Source organism: Toxorhynchites rutilus, chromosome 1, assembly GCF_029784135.1.
Source record: "Toxorhynchites rutilus septentrionalis strain SRP chromosome 1, ASM2978413v1, whole genome shotgun sequence".
In the NCBI taxonomy this organism is placed as follows: Eukaryota; Metazoa; Arthropoda; class Insecta; order Diptera; family Culicidae; genus Toxorhynchites; species Toxorhynchites rutilus.
Window position 1 is genome coordinate 125,318,653 of NC_073744.1, and position 22,221 is coordinate 125,340,873.

Below are 22,221 nucleotides of genomic sequence, written 5' to 3' on the forward strand. Positions count from 1 at the left end.
ATGGGTCTTCCTCAAGGCTCATGTCTTAGTCCAATTCTTTACAACTTCTATGTAAATGATATTGATGTTTGTTTATCGGGAAATTGTACTTTGAGACAGTTTGCAGATGATTGTGTTGTATCGGTAATAGGCAAAGACAACACCGATCTTCATAATCCTTTGCAAGATTCTCTTGACAATTTGGTTGATTGGGCCTGTAGATTGGGTATTGAATTTTCTACTGAGAAGACAGAGATGGTTGTATTCTCAAGAAAACATCATCCTTCACAAATACAGCTTAAACTTTTGGATAGACCTATTCGTCACTCGATGTCATTCAAGTATTTAGGTGTTGTGTTTGACTCCAAAGGAACATGGGGTAAACACATAGGCTACTTGAAACAAAAATGTCAGAAAAGAATAAATTTTCTTCGATCCATAACAGGAACTTGGTGGGGAGCTCATCCTGAGGATTTGATTAGGTTGTATAAAACAACCATTTTATCTGTTATGGAGTATGGTAGTTTTTGCTTCAGGTCCGCTGCCTGTACCCATATTTTGCATCTGGAAAGGATTCAATATCGCTGTTTGCGTATTGCTCTAGGATGTATGCAGTCAACACATACAATGAGCCTAGAAATTCTAGCTGGCATACTTCCTCTTTCCGTACGTTTTTTCGAGTTATCATTCCGTTTTTTAATACGGTGTGAAACACTTAATCCGAAGGTGATAGCAAACTTAGAAAAAATGTTGAACTCAGGCGTTCGATCTAGGCGAATGTCTCTATATCATGAATTTATGACTTTGGAAAGTCCATCTGCTTTATCTGGTTTCCAGATCATTCCTTCAATTTTGTTCAATTGCTCTATTACTATTGACCTGTCAATGAAGGATTATGTGCATAATATTTCAGATGATCTCCGCCATTTAGTTATACCTGCGATATTCCTGTCAAGGTATAAACATATTGACCCAACCAAAACTTTTTTTACTGATGGATCTAGTCTTAATGGATCCACAGGCTTTGGTATCTTCAATATCAACTTCTTCACTTTTCGTAGGCTTAGTTTACCCTGTTCGGTGTTTGTTGCAGAATTGGCTGCAATATACATGGCCTTACTCCATATTCAGACCTTGGCCCCAGATCACTTTTTCATTTTTTCTGATAGTCTCAGCTCTTTAGAGGTACTCCGTTCAGTGAGAACTAGATATACGTCGTATTTCTTATCTGAAATCCATCAACTTTTAAGTGCTCTGATTACTAGTTCATTTAATATCACTTTCGTATGGATTCCGTCTCATTGTTCGATACCTGGAAATGAGAAAGCAGATTTTCTTGCTAAGAAGGGCACTATGGAAGGAGACTTATTCTATAGGCCTATTACTTTCGATGAATATCTTCATTTTCCTCGTGAACGGGCACTTGTATCTTGGCAGTCAAGTTGGAATAGTAGTGATAAAGGCCGATGGCTATATTCTATCATTCCTAGGGTTTCTCTCAAACCATGGTTTAAAGGATATAATTTTTCTCGTGATTTTATACGGGTAGTGTGCAGACTCATGTCTAACCATTATTCTTCGAATGCACATCTTCTTCGAATTAACATCAGTGATAGTAACCTATGCGTGTGTGGTATAGGATATCAGGATATTGATCATATTGTGTGGTTTTGTTCTGAGTTTCAAAATGACAGGTTATCTTTAATTGAAAATTTTCGCAATAAGGGAATGCCACCTAATTTTCCGATTCGCGACGTTCTGGCTACTCGTAATATTGATGCTATTTCTTTAATTTATGATTTTCTCAAATCCATACACTTTCAAATATGAATATATATGTTTAGTTTTCCTTTATTGTTTTGATTTTTATTATTAGCGTTTCCTTTTCTCTATTTCAACTTTTTTCTTCAGAATTCGAAAAGTGAGCAGATTTTCATCCCTTCCCTAGTCCCAATGAGATAACTAGTTCCTAGGAGATGGTCATCTCTGCAACAAGAAGCTTAAACAAGAAGCCTATAATATTATCTTATTGTGAATTTTGTCATATTGTTTGTCCATATTGTAACATTTTTCGAAAAGATAATAGGGTTTTTATGCCTTTTTGAGAAAGAACATTGGCATTGTTCTACTCAAAGAGGCTTTTCCCTATTCATAAACACGGCTCATTGTTACTTAATGTTGCTGAGCCATTTGAAAATAAATTTAGTACAAAAAAAAAAAACTTTTACTGGTGCTTATTCAAATCGGTAGCGTGGGGAAGAAATGAATGTCATCGATTGTGAATTAACCATGTTGATGAATGGATCCATTTATAATTTTTGTACATTTTACTATTTTATTCTATCAATGAATGATTTAACATTATAACATAAATATTTTTTCATTGTAATGTTGATGTTATGAGACATTAGTGCTGTCGACCAAATCTAATCTTACTTCCTCGACATTTAGACATTCAATTTCCAAACTCATATTATCCGCACTTATCACATTGATATAGACTGTCCCTTTATTAATGAATTCCACTGCGAAAACTAAACAAATCAATTTTCTGTTAAATTGAATGGAGGATTGAATTATTCGAACCCGAATTTTGAGTTGATTCAAACTCAAGTTAAGGCCGTTAGAGCGAGCATAGACAGAGTTGGGTATTATTTCACAGCAAATACACGCTGTGGCTGTGGCAAATTCATCATATCATGTCATCGAGTTCGTTTGATTTATGTCGGGAGAAGGCGTTCTGTTACATTGTGACTCCAACTAATTGCTCGATTTAATGGTATGTGCTGACCGATCAGGGGTGGTGAGTGAGTGAGTGACGAGTTGCAAATAGACTCAAATGAGCCATTAATTATAGAGGTAGCAGTGAGTGAATTACTTCATTTTCAGCTGCATTCAATTTGTGTATTGTTTTGTTATGTCAATGCTCCAACAACATTGGTTTGGTTTACATGGTGATTTTTTTATTGAAACAAAATCATTACCTAGTACCTATTAACATAAATTATTATTTCGATTAACAATAATGTGTTGAAAATTAATCTCTAACTTTAGCTCATACACCTCTTTGATCCTGCCTGTTCAATATTGGTCGTATCTCACCTTATAAGTACTTTTCCATATCTCAAATAAACAAATAGTTGAATGGAATCGGTAGAATATCGCAAGTGGCATGGATACATGTGTGATAATTGTCCACGCCCATATGCCATAAAAGTTCATCAGCGTTGGCCGGAAGCTGGCGTTTGTTTTTATCAGCGTGTTGATGAACCAGACGGACATGTTAGCAACCAGCAGAAAGGTTATAATTTCTCTTCCCGGTTTGGATCGGTTTTGCTTCGCGCCCTTGCATCTTCTCCACCAAGCGTTTGTGATGAAAAGTGTTTGCAGTGAAGTTTGTATTAACGAAATTATCTCCGCCAGCAGTGAATACACGGTGGCATATTCCGAGATTCCAATCGAGAAAAACGTTCCAATGATACTAAACATACAGTAAATATAGGTGCCGATTTGAGCAAGCACCAGCAGCGTGCAATCGAGACTGATTCCACCGTTGCACTTTTTCTGGGAAAATTTCAAATCCCGCATTCGGAGCATGGCCAAAATGACAGCGAAGGACATCAGCGTGTACAAAATGATTTCGCTAATCGTCACTTCAATCGTGGCCATTCGCTGGAAGTACCGTTCCTTGTGTAGCACGAAATACATAATCAGTACTATGATGGTCAGCACGATGACCAAAATCCCACCGAACATCCCCCGCTGTGCGTTCGAGCAGTCGATGGACAACAGGTTGGCACTCTTTCCGGTCAGGCTTTTTCGAGAGCCTCTTCGTGAAGCGTTGCATCCTGGGCCCTTCGCCAGGAGCTTCTTCCACATTTCGAACAGTATAACGGCACAGATTAGCGAATATTCGATCGTGCAAGGGAACAGAAAGGGAGCTGCACTCTGAACCAATGACCCCATTATGTTGGTTCGGTGGCACTCGAAGCCAGCGATAGTGGCGGGCCCTTCGCGCTTGGTCAAATGGTGACGGTGATGATTCGGATGGCGATGGGTAGCATTCAGATGAAAATCATTCAGCTTAGCACCGCTGCCAATTTCGATGAAGTTGCCTGCGAATGGAAGGACGAGAAATAGATAATTTTAGAAGATGGATAATAACTTTCAATCAACTAAGCAGCATTACGATGTGTGAAAGCGGAATTGTGTGCATCAATTCAGACCATAGCGATAGCTAAATAGTAATTCATTATGAGGACACTAGAGGAAATAAATTGTCTGATGCATAACTCATATATCAAATAACAAATAATGCTATCTGTATTAATCCTGCTATAAGTTCCAGCAAGGTACAACTTGCGTGTTTGGATCTTAAGAGATCTTCGAATCCTGGACCAGATGGCATCCCTTTTATCGTATTGAAAAAGTGTTCAAGCATACTCTCTTCACCGCTAAGTTCAGTCGCTCACTACGCTGTGGAGTTTTCCCGAAGGCATGGAAAAATTCATTCGTTTACCCCGTTTTTAAAAAAGGCAGCAAAAAGGACGTCAAAAATTATAGAGGTATCGCTTGCCTTTGTTCTATCTCCAAACTATTTGAGATAATAGTTTTGGATTTCATCTCACACGCCTGCAGTAGTTACATCTCCGACCAACAACACGGTTTCGTGCCCAGAAGGTCTACTTCTACAAATCTGGTGCTGTACACATCGTTCATCGCCCGCTCTCTGCAGTCTCGTAACCAGATCGATGCTGTTTATACAGATTTTTCGGCCGCGTTCGACAAAATCAATCACGATATCGTTGTCTCCAAACTGCAGCGTCTAGGTTTCCATAGTTTTCTTTTGAACTGGTTACACTCATATCTGACTGATCGTGTGATGTCAGTGAAAATCGGCGATACCGTTTCATCTCATTTTCGGGTGACATCGGGCGTACCTCAAGGAAGTCATCTCGGTCCTTATATATTCCTGCTTTACCTCAATGATATTAATCTTTGTCTAAAGTGTCCCAAACTTGCATATGCGGACGATTTTACATTGTTCTACACTGTGAATAGTGTCGATGATGCGATATTCCTACAGCAACAACTCGATATTTTCTCTGATTGGTGCGAAACCAATAGAATGGTTTTAAATCCAGCAAAGTGTTCAGTCATATCGTTCACGCGGAAACGATCGCCTGTAACATTTTCGTATCGATCGCCTGTAACATTTTCGTATAAAATACGCAATATCTCTTTGAAACGTGTTGTAACTATCAAGGATCTTGGTATCGTCTTAGACTCAAAGCTAACGTTCAGCGACCATATCTCATACATCACCATCAAGACATCTAGGATGTTAGGTTTCATTTTTCGCATCACAAAGCAATTTAAAGACCCACATTGTATCAAAGCTCTTTATTGTGCTTTAGTGCGCTCTCATCTTGAATATGCGTCGTAGTATGGTCTCCCTACTACCAAAATAGTGTCCAGCGAATTGAGGTGATCCAGCGGAAATTCGTCCGTTTCGCCCTACGCAACTTACCCTGGAGCGATCCTTCGAACTTACCCAGCTATGAGGATCGTTGTAAATTGATCGGACTCGATTTGTTGAGCTTACGTAGAGATGTAGCGAAGGCAACTTTTATATCCGATTTAATTTCCTCGAAAATCGATTGTGCTGATCTTCTTCAGTCGATCGATTTTAATATACGCCCTCGTATCCTGCGTTCACATACATTTCTCTGCCTTCCTCACTCTCGCACAAACTACGGTTACAACGAACCCGTATCGAGTATGTTTCGTGTATTTAACCGCTGTTACTTATCTTTTGACTTTCACTTATCTCGCGCCAGTTTAAGAAAGGCATTCTTGACCGCTCTTTCCAGTTAGGCATAGTTTTAAGTAGATTAAGTATTTTAAGTTATTAATTTATTAGGTATCATTAGGGCACTCATGTTCAGGTCTGTTGATAGTAATGAATAAACTTACTGTATAAACTTACTGTAACAATCTCAACGCAGCTAGCGAGTAGGCAACATTTTCTGTCATGCTGATATTACACACAAAGAGTTGGCCCAAAACAAGGTAAGAATGGAAGATAAAGCAAAGAGCGGTGCAAATTTTGTTCAGTGGAGACACCACGTCGATTTTCATGCCGTACTAGCTGACCCGGCAAACTTCGTCCCGCCCAAAAGTTTTTTGTTATCAATAAATACAAACATTCAAGTTTTTTTACTCAGCGCAAGTTCATGAATCCAATCGCAGAACTGTTCATTGATTGATCTTCTAATTGACCCCGCTGAATTTAGCTTTTACTTTAAAATTCCTAGTACTTCTACCAAAACTCATCATTATAATATCAGATTATTTTCAGACACAATTCTCGTTCAAGATTTTTCAACCACTTGCAAATAACATGTTTCTCCGTTACATGAAATAAATGTTAGATACAGAAAATATGATAGAATAAAGACAGACCCCTCCCATCTTCTCCCCTTAGAGAGGGGGAAGGAGTGTCTATTCACCATAGAAACGTTTCGTGCCCCCTAAAATCTTCACATGCCAAATTTGGCTCCATTTGCTTGATTAGTTTTAGAGTTATGCAGAAATTTGTGTTTCATTTGTATGATATCCCATCCTAAGAGAGGGGGGAGGAGTGTCGAACCACCATAGAAACGTTTATCGATCCCTAAAACCTCTATATGCTGAGTTTAATTCCATTTGTTTGATTAGTTCTCGAGTTGTTTAGCATCATCCCCTCCCCCTCTTTAGAGAGGAATGTCAAACCACCATAAAAACATTTATTGCTCCCTACAATTCCCATATGTCAAATTTGGTTCCAATTGCTTGATTAGTTCTCGAGTTCACCATCGAAACGTTTTGTGTCTCCTAAAATCTTTGCATGCCAAATTTGACATTTTCTTGATTAGTTTTCGAGTTATGCAGAAATTTGTCTTTCATTTGTATGCCACCTCCCCCTTAAAGAGAGGGGTGGAGTGTCTAACCACCGTGAAAACATTTATTGCGCTTTAAAACCTCCATATACCTAATTTGGTTTCGTTTGCTTGATTAATTCTCGAGTAATGCAGGAATTTGAGTTTCATTTGTATGGCAACCCTCCCCTTAGAGAGGGGGAGGGGTCTCAAACTATCATGAAAACCTTCCCCGGTCCCAACAACCCCTTCATATCAATATTCATTTCGATCGGTTCAGTAGTTTCCGAGTCCATAAGAATCAGACAGACAGACAGACAGACAGACAGCCAGAAATCCATTTTTATATACAGCCATTCCATTCCAAACCGATATAGTGGTTCTCAGATTTTCGTCAAAAGTGGTAGTTTTGTTCTATATCGCAAATTATGAGACCCGTATTTTTTATTTTTTTGTTAGGGTGACCACTTCCATTTTAGGGTGGTCAAAAAAACAATTTTTTGCATTTTTGCCAAAAATGACTTTTTTCAAAGAAAAAACTATATCTGCAGAACATTTGAATTCTGCTCCCGTTATTATTGATTGTATTCGTTTTTTATTGTTTTCATAGTCTCGGGATCAAAGGCGCTATAGTTTTTTATATTTTTTTTTGGCCTATCTCACTTCTTAACTAGGCGAACCTAGCCAGAATTTTCACCTGCCCCCGGGCTTCTGAATGCCAAAGGGGGACTAGGCTCTGCGGAATGCACGTATCTGCATGCTCGTGCTGTTTTAGTCCTGACCGAGGAATTGTCGGACAATCGCGCAGGTGCTAAGGATGACCGACTTTTGAATGCCGGCCAATTCCTTCTCGATGTTCAACACCTTTAGCGCTTCCAAAAGTGTCTTCGGGATAATTCCAGTTCCAGAGAAAACGACTGGAACAATTCTTGGGACCTCCCTAAGCCCCCACAGTTCCTTGAGCTCCACGGCCAATGGTCGGTACTTGCAGATTTTGCGACCGTGGGTCTCCTCCAGATTCTGGTTCAGTGGAATAGCGACATCGATGATGGTGACTTTGCGGTCGCTCTTGTCGTAAACCATTATATCTGGGCGATTGTGGTGGATCGAGAGGTCGGTCAGAACAGTGCGATCCCAGTACAGCTTGAAACGGTCATTTTCCAGGACAGGTGCAGGCAGGTACCGGTAGTTTGGTACGTTGTCTTCCAGTAGAGCACATTGGAGCGCCAGTTGTCGATGAACAATACGGGCCACGTTGTTGTGGCGCTCGGTGTAGGCTGCGTTGGCCAAAACGGGACAGCCTCCCAATATGTGCTCTATGTTTTCACCTGGTTGATGGCACATCCGGCAAATGTCATCAACGTCTTGATGCCAGACGTACCGCCTGCAGTTTCTCGTCGGCATTATCCAGTCCTGGATGGCTATCATGTCGGCTTCTACTACTGAAGAGAGTTCACCACGCGTCGACTATTCCAAGTCCCCCTTCTTTGCGTGGCAGTGAAACTCTCTCCAGTGCCGATTGAGCATGGTGCATTCCGGCCTCTTTAAATGCTTTCCTCATCCTCCTCTCAAGGTCCTCTAGGTCATTTTTGCTCCATTTGACTACACCAAAACTAAAGGTCAGCAGGGGAACCGCGAATGTGTTGATCGCGCGTACCTTGTTCCCCGCGTTGAGGAAAGTCCTCAGGACACAGTTCACTCGACTCAAGAACTTGTCTCGCAGCTCCGTCTTGATGTCGGAGTGGCGAATCCCGGTGAGCTGTCGGAATCCAAGGTATTTGTAGGATTCGCCACGAACCATGTCTTGTATAAACTCGCCGTAGACCTCGTAGCCTCCGGATTCGGTAAGTTGTCCTTTCAGCAGGTGGACACAGCGGCACTTGTCGAGGCCGAACTCCATGCAGATGTCCCTGCTTATATCTTCGACAACCCGGATAGCTACACCTAGACGCTGACGTGAATCAGCGTAGACCTTGAGATCGTCCATGTAAAAGGTATGGGTCACTTCTTCGTGGGCGCCGTCGCCATACCTTATTTTATAGCCATGACCGTTTCTATTGAGCGTCCTACTGAGGGGATTTAGTGCCAGACAAAACCAAAGCGGGCTGAAAGAGTCGCCTTGGAATATCTCCCTCTTTATCTGCAGCGTTCTAGACTGCAACACATTTTCCCCATCACTGAGGTGCAGAGACGTACTCCACTGCCTCATCGCATGCTGCAGGAACCTAACGACGACGGGATCAATTTTGTAGAGCTCCAATACCCGGACGAGAAACGAGTGAGGTATGGAGTCATAAGCCTTCCTGTAATCGATATAGGCCATGCTTAGGTTCCGCTGGTTATAAACCGCCTGGCCGACTATGGCTGCGTCGATGATGGCCTACTCTTTGCAGCCATGCGTATTTTTTCTGCATCCTTTCTGCTCTTCTGCGATGATATGGTGTTGTTCGCAGTGGGCAGAAACTTTGGCGGTTATGATGCTGCTTAATATCTTGTACAGACTCGATAGGCACGTTATCGGTCTGTACTTTGATGGGTTCAATGTGTTGCTGTCTTTCGGGAGGAGGAATGTGACGCCACGGGTGGCGAATTCAGGAAGGTTGTGTGGGTCACGTAGCACCTTGTTGAAGCACTCAGCTATCTTTTGATGTGCGACGGTCAGCTTCTTGTGTCAGAAGTTCTGAACACCATCGGGGCCCGGTGCTGCCCAGTTCCTCAGGTACCGCGAGGCTTCGCGGAACATCGTTCTCTCCGACGATGATAGCTGGCATCTCTCCAATTTCACCACAACTCTCCTCCTCCCGTCTTAACCACATTTGCCCTTCGCGATGTTGTACTGGGGTTTTCCAAATACCAGCCCAGAAGTTCATCACATCGCTAATATCTGGCAAACCTTCGCGGTAGTCGGGCTTCTCGTCACTAATGTGGTCGTAGAACGCTTTTTCGTTATCTCTGAACATCCGATTTTGTTCCTGGCGCTTTGCAGAGTCAGAGTAACGTTTCAGCCGTTTAGTTAGGACGCTCAATTGCTGTACCAGTGTGTCGAGTTTTTCCGTCAGCTGGTGAGCTCCCAGCTGGCGAAGTTCAGTTCAGACATAATTTTGCCGATCTGCTGCCTCTTTTATACGCCATCAGCCTTCCAATTGCGGCGCGCTTGTTTAGGATCCGTTGCTCCAATCTCCTTCGCCATGGAGGCTCAGGCCTTTCACGGAGATGTTGGAGCAGTCCGCCTCTTGGCCTTATACGGTATCCTAAGCTTTTGGCGGTCGCCACAGCAGCACAGTAAACTTTCAGTTGCAGCTCCTCCATGTTCTCAGCATCAACCAAGTGCAGCGGAAGAACGTGCTCGTTCATGAGCTTTACTGCACTTGTCGGCCTGCGGGAATGCTGCAACTTCGGGATCCTGGGGCGCGACAAAGGGTCCGTGTCGCGGAACTGTGAGATCGCCTCGTCGTAATGGAAGACCAGATCGCGTAGTAGTTGTTGATCTGGCTGTGGATCTTCCGGCTCAGGGGGTTGTTGTACTGTGGCCTCCACTGGTGCCGATTCGCGTGCCCCAATCGCGAATGAATTGCTCAGCCGTCTCCAAAGCAGTGCAGATGTAATAGGCACGGATCACGAATTCGTTCATTTCGTGTGTCCACATGATCCGTCGCCTAGTAGTACCCACAAGTGTGGACGACTGTCGTCTGACAGTCGCAACACGCCTCGTAGGCGCAGCGTTTCGTTGGTGATGTCGATGGCTGCTGTTTCCGTGTGGCGGTAGCTCTTCGGGTTGAACCCGGCTGGTGGCCCGCTCTTGCACATCGCCCTCCAGCCGCTGGCCGCTCGCTCTTACGCCCGTTCCAGGACCAGCTCCAGTTCGGGGACCCTCCTCGGGTGATCGCATTCGTAGTATTCGTCTTGACCTTAGCTACATTGTCTGGGTATATCTCCTTTGCCCGGGAGACAGCGGGTTGGCAAGGCCTCCATGACCCGGGAGGCCTTCCCCGGGAGAGATATAGCGCTCTGACTCGCTCGCACCCCCTCACTTAGCCACTTTCGACACCCGTTCTCGGAGCCAAGACCAGGTGTGTGTTTCCAGTTCACGCCCGATCTAAAAATGTCGTCATATGATCTTCGTAGAGGCGTGAGATAGGAACATTTGAGACCAACAGGCAGGCTCCTACCCTAGTGTTGATCCCCACTTGAGAACCCAAGCTAGTCCATTTAGCTAGTAGGCTAAATATTCTTTTATATTTTTTTCGTTTTTGCGTTATAATTTTTCAAAGTTAGCCGATGGTCCAAAAAATCCTTTTTTTCCCTATTTTTTCTACTACAAAAAATCATAAATTTTGATCTACTGGACCGATTCAAATAATTGACATATCAAATTAAAGCCAATCTTGTTTTCGTAATTATTGATTATATTTGTTTTTTTTTGCTTACATCGTTTCGTGACCAAGGGCGCTATATTTTTTTATATTTTTTTCTGAAAGCTGAGGTTTTTTCACATAATATATCCGAATACCGAATCCGAATAGAGAGGTGTTATTTTTCGTTTTTAAGTTATGATTTTTCAAAGTTAACATGTTTTCAGTTTTCGTTCAACATTTCTATGCGATTAGACTGGATGTATGTGATTATAATCCAATTAATTGGCAAATGTGTTATTTAAAAAAAAACTAGCTAGTAGGCTTTAATTTGATATGTCGATCATCTGTTAACGCTGAGAGTTTATTTGACAATTTGCTAAAATTGCCTTTTTATTGCTTTAGGAAACGTTCACGCCTCTCATTCGTTCATCGGCCCTTGTTAGTGCTTCAAAATTCAACTTCATCTGGGAGTTCGTCGATGGATCATTGTCCAGACTTTTCGACAGAACTCTTGGACAAACGTCCGTCACACACAACGCCTGAATCCAAAAAGGCCCGTTTCGTCTGGCGGGTTCTTCCTCGAATAGGGAAGACGAAATAAATAAGCGACCATCGACACAACCAGTGCGATCGTGGTTGATCGCGCGTAAACACAGTCCTGTCACGGTCTTGTAACCAACAATAATGACCACAGTGAATCATTGGTTATGTCAGAGCATCACTCAGTATGACAACGATCAAACACATTATCAAATGACCTTTAGAGGCGAATAAACTGAAAAAGTTGAGAGCTTCTATAATTCAACAGAGAAGGGAAGGCACAATATTCATATACTATTGTGAATCAGTTGTGCCTATATCGCTCGCTCGAAATACAAATGCGCTGATTGCTCTAAGAGCACAAATGGAAATATTGCAACTAATTGCAACAGCTTGGTTGGTAAATGACTGGATGAAGCGTACCATCGGTACTTCGTGTACCTGCAGGCAAAAGTAGACCCCATTTGTGATCCTTAGGGTACAGCTTTCATCGTGATGGGGAGATGCAGAAACGGGTGATTGGTTGGTGGCCAATCAACGAAAGAATATGTAAACTGTGGATGCGAGGCCACTTCTTCATCATTATCAACGTCCACAGCCCTCATCTAGCTAGCACCGATGACGATAAAGAAGAATTCTACGTGCAGCAAGAATGTGAACACGAACGCTGCCCAAAACACGACTTCAAAATCGTAATCGGTGTTTTGAGCGTTCATATTGGCCATGAGGAGGAGTTCAGACCGGTAATTGGTAGGCTCAGCGCTTCAGTTTTATCGACTTCGCTGCTTCCAAGAACATGACCATACGTAGCACCTTCTTCTAGCACAGCCTTCATAAACCGTTACACCTGGAGATCACCTCAGCAAACGGAAACACAAATTGACCACGTTTTGATCGACTGTCGGCACTTCTCGTATACCATCGACGCCAGAAACTATGGTGGCGCTAATATCGTTTCAATCCACTACCTGGTGATGGTCAAACAGCGTTCTAAATTGTCAGTCGTCAATAACATAAGACATCAGAGTTCTCCACGGTATCACATACGACGACTACGGGAGCCGAACGTTGCTACAACATACTCACATCGTCTTGAAGCTGCGTTAGAAAGATGGAGGCAGCACTACGATGAACACCTGATTGGTGCGCAGACAGGAGACCAAGATGGCGTTGATGAGGACTACACCGGTGCAGTGGATAATGACGACATACCACCCTCGGCGATGGGTGATATTAAGGAGGCCATTATTCAGCTAAAAAATCACAAAGCCGAAGCAGCACAAGGCTATCTGCGGAGCTCTTCAAGGGAGGTCCGGGAAAACTTGTAGAGTGTATGCACCGGTTGCTAGTCAGGATCTGGGAAACAACAATAACCGAAGGAGTGGATGGATGGCGTAATGTGAATTGTGCAACCACGATCCTGAATTCTGTCTCAGATCCTCATTCGCCATCTATCGTCAATAGTATGTAAATTTGTGGGAAGTTATCGGGACCGGATTAATGCCCGGTTGTTCGACGACGGACCAGATTTTTACATTGCACATGATCCTGATCCTGCACATGATACAATTGACAGTTATGGTGAATCTTGGACGAACACGGCTTTCCCCAAAAACTGACAAGACTGATTCAGGCAACGATGAACGGTGTGCTGTGTACTGTGCGGATCTCAGGTATACGGAATCGGAATCGTTTGAGAATCACAGGGGACTTCGACAAGGCAATAGACTCATCTGTCTACTCTTAAACGTGGCGCTGGAGGGTATTATGTGAAGAGTGGGCTTCAACACGCGGGCCGGATTCTCAACAAGTCCAGTCAGTTTGTCTGGTTCGCCGATGATGTGGACATAATAGGAAGAACACATGCGACACGTCGAACTTGTATACCCGACTGAAACACGAAGCAGGACTGTTTGAGCTTGGGACTGGCAACAGAATTCTTTTTGGTAGCAGTGTTTTAATCGACGGCAACGAGCTCGAGGTGGTAGAGGAATATGCCTACCTTGGACTTGGGAAGAAACAACGGTTCAACATTTTAAGAGTGAAAACATTGCGGACTCGGCTGTTTACCATATCCTAAGACCCCAACAATTACTCGCAAGCAAGGTAATGGAAGCCCAGCCAAAATTATGGACGCAAAAGTACTTCGTTCTTTTTCTCGTGCTTAGCCAACGCGATGCCGCAAAAAAGTTCAACTGTACATCTGCAAAACATTGAAAAGGGTGAGAATAAAGTGCCGAAAGATGACAAGAGCCCCGGAATACACTCTGTCCAACTTCTATAAGACCACCCTGATTCTATTTCCTTGCAATACAAACAGTTAGAATTTCAACAAGATACATTCATACATTGTTGAATGCTATGTTTAACGTCAATTCCGTTCAAAAGAGTTGTTTGTTAATTTATTGTGCTTAAATGTGATAATTTTAGCTGTCCAGTTTCTATAAGACCATTTCAAAGTTCATAAGTATTTTCAATGAAAAATTCAAAACGATCGGCTGATTTACATGTCAATAATTGGTAACCTTGTCATTTCGACTAATAACCTTGAAAATTCGTGTTGGAATACTATTTACCACATTCTGCTGGACGGATTTCTCGATATTTTTCCATGTTTCCGAAATTGCGACCTTGAGCGCTTCAGTCGTGGTGTACCGTTTTCCAACAGTGTTTAATCTGCGTACACGGATCCCCCCTAAGTTTTTTCAACAGGATTCAAGTCGGGAGAGCGAGCCGGCCAGTCCAAAAAATAAGTTTTTGGTCCTTAATTCATTGCTTAGTTTACTTGCTGGTATGAATAGTAGCATTGTTTTGCACGAATGCGATTTTTTTTGTGACGATATCCACGCAAAAACGGTAGGAGAGAGGATTCCAGAACATGTGTGTAATCCTTGAATGATGTGAAAGCTATCTTGAGCTTTCCTGTTGCACAGAATCCCGCCCAAACCATGCACAAGCCTCCACCAAAATTCCTGGTTGAAAAATACTGTTCCTTCTTCCGTAAATCACGCCCGTACCCGTTTTAACCACGAGGACCATCCGAATTGAACTTTATTTCGTCAGTGAAGATAACGTATACATTGAAGAACTTTCCGTTATGGTATATAGCAAAATGTGTTCTTTTGGAAACATTCTTTGTCACAACGTTGCGTTGGCAGAAAACATTTCATCTTTAGCAGAAAAGATGCCATTTCCTGTGCATGAGAGTCAATTCGCAATTATGAGCTATTTTGGAAGTATTTGAACCTGTTCTAGCTATTTCCCGCTTATCCAGGTCAGAGCTTCGACTTACGTGGAGCTCTCTCCGTCTTACCGTATCCTTGAGGATTCGCCAAATGATTGAGCACTACTTGATGAGATCGTCCAATCCGACGAGAAATTTTTCTGATACCGTAAACCGGGGACAAATTGATCACAGTTTTCAGAAAAATGTGAATATTTCCGATTTTTTTTGTTCAATTCACACCCAATTATTTTTAAAACCAGTACTGGTGCTAAGGTCACAGAACGTTTTGAAAATTTTTGTTGTAAAATTTGGTGTACAGGAAAACGGAGTATGGAGAAGGAGAATGAACCACGAACAGCTCTACGACGAACCCAGCATCCAGAAGGTCGCCAAGGCTGAGAACGCATTATTTGGAATGGCTGAATATAGAAATGAGGTGTCGTTGTCTCAACCTGGAGCTCCCGCACGCACTGTAGTGTTGAGCATTATGAGCAGGTATAGAATCTGGTGTTCGACAGGCTATCAAAGAGTGTATTGTTCTCTAATAAAGAAAAAAGAACACAAATGCACTCAATTCTTATTCTAGACCTCTTCAAAAACTTCAAAAACAATACGTATGGATAACATCTGATTGGAATTAGAAATCACAGCTGGTCGGACACCTGTTACAGCTACGATTATGACTAAAGCATACATACTATTTGGACGATTCATGCGAAGAAAGTTGGTTAAGTGGCTCTGTCTTTGTACGAGCACAGGAGATTTTCTTAGCGGTTTCCGAGTCATCAAACGTCATGCGCAATAGTGCTGGAGTATAACCCATGGAGTTGAAACTGATATGATGCAAGAGGCACAAATCTTATGAACGGATGGAATTGATTTTTGAGCCACATCGTTCAGCATGGATTTGAAAAAAAAAATCAAGCGGAGAGAAGCTTCCCAGAATCGGTTCCAAACAAACGTTACTTCAGCCTAAACCTAGAGACTCATGTTATGTGTTGAATGCAAGAGCTATACGCTGACCATATTCTAGCAATATTATATTGAATTCGTTCCAATTTTAGAAGATTACGCTTAGCTGCTTAAAGAAAATCAAACAGAGGAAATTGACTCACATTCGGCATTTTTGCTACAAATGCGTTATCTGGAATGCAGATCCCAAGGCATTTCAAAGCAAATGACTGGGAACCTTTTTGAATAAACACTACCAATTCCGTTTTTTGCGGCGAGAATTCGATCCCTAAATTCCTTGCTTAAGGCGACAATTTATCTATGGGATTTTGCAATAGTCCGTTTTGGAAATCACGCCGTCATCTGCAAGCTGTCTGAGTGTACACGGTTTTATCAAACTACTTTTAATATCTTTGGCTAGTAAAGGCGTGAGTTGAGACATGAGGCTTGGGGCAGAACCATATAACTATTCCTTTGAGTTGTCAGTTGTCCCAGGACGAAGTTCATTTGATTTTCTGACAACTGATTATACAAAAATTGAATAGTTCAGGAAGTACACATCTGTGTCGATTTCTATGGGAACCAAATCAAATGATCCCTTGTTTTCCAGGAATACTCAAACCAGTTGCTCTATGTGCGCAAAGACCAGTTGAATATCGGCGCTAGACAAACGTTTTTCCCTTTGCTTTTGCGTAACCCGAATTGTGTACTTGATAGAATGTTATTTGTTTCGGATAAATATTGATTATTAACGTTCAGCTTCTCTTAGAAGTGTGCTTTGGTTTTTTTTCTGTGAGGACCATAAATTTTCCAATAATTTTGTCTATGATTACAGTTCAACCAGGCAAAAAGTTTTCAAATAATGTTTTCCAAAGAAAAAGTAACCAAATATTTTGATATGAAAAAAATAATAATAGACTGTTATAACTCTGTAATAAAATGATGAATTCGTCAAAGTAACAACTGTAGAGAATATTTACATGTTTGCAGTGGGCAGTCGGCATTTTTAGCATGAACTATTCTAAATTCGAAATTAAAGGATGATTTTTTGTTCGATAAAGAACAGCTCTGTAGTAAAAGTTTCTACTGGGACTATCTGTGATACAAATGGAAGCGAAATAATCAGGTCAGGATTGGATTATCCTTGGGAACAGAGCTCGGCATAGTCATAGTCAACTGAGGATAGTCAGCTGACTATCTGACTGACTATATCCGTATTCAGTCGGAAATGACTTTTGGCTTCTTCACGTAGTTTCTCCGCCAAAACGACTAAACAGTCAGTCGTTTGGTCGCTATCTCCCTCTACCAACTCGACTATATCATTTCATTCTTCCCAGTCAAATTGTCTTCATTGCATTTTGATGTGATTCCCCCCCAAAACGAGTTCGTTCCTCTCTCCCGTTCATGTATTATTATGTATGCATCGATGTTTGAGTTCAACGTGGTTTGACATACGCTATAGGTAAGCTAGATTTTATTGTATTGTACACGAAAATTACTCACACGTATAAAATAGCGTGCAGTGTGTGTGCTCTATTTTGCACGCTATTTACTAATACTAACGCGAGGACCTTTCTAGCATACCTGATAAATGTCTAAGTTCGTTGGTTTGAATTCACAATGGGTAGACAATAAACCGTCCATTGATGGGGTAACTACTTTTTTGCATCAGAAATCAAGTTTTTGTTCCTCTTTATGTGGACGTAAAATAAGATCGCGTACGCGGGTACAAAATTAGTGTCAGGGGGAAATGGAAGTGTGGATTGAAGTTAATTGAATGAAGAGGCAGGTTTGAATATTGCAGCTCAAATTATTGTAGTTCAAGATAGTAGGTGGTTTTTATTATAAAAATTGAAAGCAGTACATTTTTCATTATTAGAAAAAAAGATGAAAAATCGAACATTTTTTTCAGTGAGGAGGTAAAGTGGTCACCTGTGGGGGGCGGAGTGGTCACTCGCACATATCACGCTAGAAGGGATAGATTTATGCGTGTTTTCTTGGCCAAATTTGTTTAAAGGGGGAAGCTTATGCCCTCAGAAATGTTGTCTTAGAAGGATTTATCTATATTTGATTTCGTTGGAAAGTTACAGCTAAAAGTATGAGGTCACCTCAAGGGATATTATATTGCTGTACGAAATTTTAAACTCGTTTTTCTCGGAACCATGTTTTCTCAGCTGGTGGTATCGATTTTTTAGGATCTAGCTGAAAAAAGGATCCGATTTGGCTGAAATTTTTTATCAGCATGTAAAAATGAGTTATCTACATAAGCGTTTTTTGATTCTCTAAACAGTGATTTTTCATGAAAAATATCTCATTTTTAACTAAAATGGCCGTCATTTTGGCAATTTTTCGAATTGTAAAAAAAACCCTATGTAACGCTCTAGTCCTGTCCTTGTCCTAAAGTTTCAAAATATGCATTGTAATTTGGATACCCCGTTTCTTCAGAACCGATAACACCAACAAGTTAAATTTTTCGCGTACTCAAAAAATGTAAAATACAAACATTCCTTAAACAATAAAACAAAATACCCGAACTCTTTACTTTATTCCTAACATCCGAGAAAAATTAACGAAAATTCATGATTTTTCACCCTTCCAGACAGGGGTCCCCCCTTAAATCATTATTGAAATAGTAGGTACATGTATGAAATGAGCTAGGCCTATTCACCTAAAGTCGTGATTGAAATTTTCTCATACTTACAAAAACGTAGTAGGAAACACATAGCGTTTTTCATAAAGAGACTTGGTTTTGGCTTGCGATAGCATTTCTTCCAGGGTCAAAACCACAAAAGGGACCACTTTAGGTGCAGAAGGTGATAAGGTATATTAGCTTTTGAAAACAGAACATTGTCAGTAGTAATCTTCCGCTGACCACTTTACCCTCAAACAACGAAATGCGAAGCGTTAGTTTGGAAAGTTTTTAGCGGAAATTTTAAAAACATAGCTTTGGGGTGAAATTGATCAAACTTTTTTTTCATTATTTTCTAGTGTAATATGCACAAATATATAATATATAAATTCAGTGATTTCTTTACCTACGTTCATTTAAATGATAATTCAAGGGTTTGGAGATACAAAAACGTGATTTAGTCTACCTAGAAGTATAGTCGTGCCTTTCTCATATCTAGATCTAAATTTTGATATGGAGGATATACATCTTGAGACCATCCGGGTTGGTCAAAAACCCTCGAAATGGTCATGAATGAGCAATCCTCCAAATCCAAATCCTCCAAATGGTGGGTTCTGTTTAGCCTTAGGTTCTGGAACCTAAGGTGCTTGCCCTGTTCCAGCCATGTCCCCAGAACCCGTGGATCGATTCAGATTAAACTGGAAAGTTTTCTTTCAAATGTAACTGTTCGCGTCCAATTCGCTTCAGTTAGTTTAGTTCGTCAGTTAGTTCGTATACGAAAAATAACAAAATTCTATGATTAAGTGCTGCAGATGATTTTTACTTATCAGCACTTAGCTTTTGCTTCCTTGTTTGTCGCTGTTGCTTTCTTCTTTTGCGGTTCCATGTTCTTTTGATCATTCGAATCCAGTTTTCCCTTTCTAATCAAAATTTGCGCTGCATGATCTGTCGTGACACTCTCTTTTGGTTGTATATGTACCACTCGCTTCCTTTTCAGATTAATACGATCGATTGGCTTGCCAAATCGTTCCTCCTTAAGCATTGTGACTAGACGTTCCGAAAACGAGTTTCCGGTGTTCGTAATACTTTTGTTGGCATTCTTTTCAAAACAGCATATGAATTCAACGGGAATATTCCTGTGACTTTGAAACCAGACTTCATATTAGCGGAGCTCTGTGGTGCTACGTGGTCCAGCGTTTTCTTCCCGGTCCCGGGAATTTATGCTTCGGTACAACACCTTTTTCTCTCTTCTTCCAGTCCTCGAGAGTGCACTTCCACGCCATCTTTAATGGTCTGAAGAAACTAACGTCGAGATGCTGACATAGATAGGTCAGGTTTGGAGGGAAGAAAACCAGTCCGATATTATTTTCCAGGCAACTTTGAATCACTTTCGATGATAGATGCGAGCTTACGTTATCACTGATAATAACCTTCGGATAGTTATTCTGCAAACCATTGCAGTATGTCAATGCAACTGCAATGTCAATGCAAACCAATCCTCAAACGTTGTCATGTCGAACCAGCCTGAAATTAAAGGATGTCTTGTATGTATATTTAAGGTAGAAAATAAGGTCCTATTACCTTACCTGATTTGGTGCGATTGTATCGAGTTCCCTTTAGTCCACCCTCTGTCCAGGCAGGATAGAGATGCACTGCAGCATATAAAACGAAAGGTGGCAGCATGTTCCCGTCAGCAGCTCCGGCAAACATCACAGAATAAGCGCTCTTCGAATGATCCATAATGCGGTCCACATGCTTCCGGCCTTCCTTAACAATCACTTTTGTATATTCTGGGTCATCGGTAAAGTTGGTCTCATCATAATAATTGATATTTCCTGCCGGAATGTTGCTGACTGTCTTTGCCAGATTGTCGAAATATGCGCTAACGTCAGCTGGGCTTACCTTGGCGCGGTTTCTCTTGATGTTTTGTGTCATCCGAGATGAGAGCGTTGTCTCCATGCGTTTCATGAATCCGGAAATCCAATCATCACCGGTAAGACAAACCTTGTATTTATTTTTTTCTCTTTCAGGTAGTTATTAATCTGTTTGACTTTTTGACTTTTTGACTGACTGTTTGACTTCCGACGCTTTAATGGGAATCCCCATTCACCAGCAAATTGGATAATTGCAGATAAGTCATTTTCTTCTGCCTGACTAAGTATGGTCTGTCCTCCGTTCTTTCGATAGTGTAGTCCATTTATCTTATTGAACAGAGTTCCGAATGGTAACATCTTAGCAGCTCCACGAATGGAATAATTTTCGTTGTTCACTGCTGAAATCGCCTTTTCAACTGTTTCGGATGAATAGTTTAAATACGCTCTTGCACCCAATCGCTTCTTGTAAGTTCGGGTCATTTTGAACGAAACAAAACTTGACTTCTACAACACTTAAATATTTTCAAAGCCCAACGTGGAAAAGTAAACAAACAGAATGATTGCTCCTAAAGCTAGTAGAGCAGTGAGATACAGGGCTTCGATTGAAATTCAGGTTGTCTGACTAAGAAAAAAATAGCCTTTCATGGTGCTTTTTTTTGCAAAATTGATTTTTCTCACTTGTTTCAATAGCAATTATAACTATTTGATTACTGTTTCAACTCGTGGAGATTTGACTGGTTGTGATTGAATGTGTTTAGCGCCTATGATTATCGTTCTGATGTGTTGAACATATGTTTCTTTAGCATGCTTAAAAATGGACACGAAAATGCTGTTCAGAAAAATACTAATTTTTATGCAATTTAATAAGCGATTCGTTGGGAATCATTGGATAAAAGCATCTTCAAATGATTATTGAAAATGGTAAATAAAACATTTTTAAATTTGATTACATAATACCTCCAAAAAAATGCAGTTTGTATTAGTAGCACGTTTGATCAATTTCACTCCGGTGATCAATTTGCCCCCGGATGACAGTACCAACATTTTCTCAGTGAAATGCATCGATTTGTTTTTCTTCTCCCTCCGTGAGGACTTTTCCCTTCGGCATTTTCCAGATTTAATTGATCAAAACAACTAAAACAACGAAACTCGACAGTTGAAAATACGAAAACATTCGTTTACGCTCAGCGCTTGCACACACACATATGAAAATCATGCAGTGTATGGTGGTCACCAATACCTACACACTAGAATATAAATTGAAACATTGATTGTTTTGTTATGACAACAAGCAGCAAGATCATTACCTGGTCTTATAGAAGTTGGACAGAGTGTATATCGCTGAAATCTCAATCCTACTGATTGATAACAAATTAATCTGCAAAATGTTTTGTTTTGGACGACGGAAGTTCGAGACGCACTTTTCCGGAAACGTCGATACTATTCCATGGATAGTTCTACTGCATCTCCAAACATAAAATACAAGTTTAAACATAAACTTGAACAGAAAGTCATGCTATACATTGCCATTTCCGAGAGAGATATTTCTAAGCCATGGTCCAAGGCCTCTGGTTTCGCCTTCAATCAAGACGTGTACCATAGCAAATGTTTGAGATAAATTTTCATCTCGTTTCAACAAAAACATCACGCGGATGAACAATACGTATTTTCGCCGGATGAAGCATCTTCGTATTACGTCAAAAATACAATCGTTCCGATCGATCGGTCCCATTTGTACCAAAAAATT

At 41.1% G+C, this 22,221-nt stretch overlaps 1 protein-coding gene across 2 annotated transcripts in view; it reads right to left on the reverse strand.

Moving 5' to 3' along the window:
- Window positions 1–2,339: 2,339 nt before the first annotated feature.
- Window positions 2,340–22,221, reverse strand: part of LOC129776643 (proton channel OtopLc-like) — a 28,295-nt gene continuing 8,413 nt past the window's right edge. For both annotated transcript variants that reach the window (XM_055782402.1, XM_055782412.1), the window contains exon 6: window positions 2,340–4,094. In XM_055782402.1, the coding sequence (XP_055638377.1) occupies window positions 3,061–4,094 (1,034 nt within the window). In that variant the 3' untranslated portion in view covers window positions 2,340–3,060. The remainder of the gene's footprint in view (window positions 4,095–22,221) is intronic.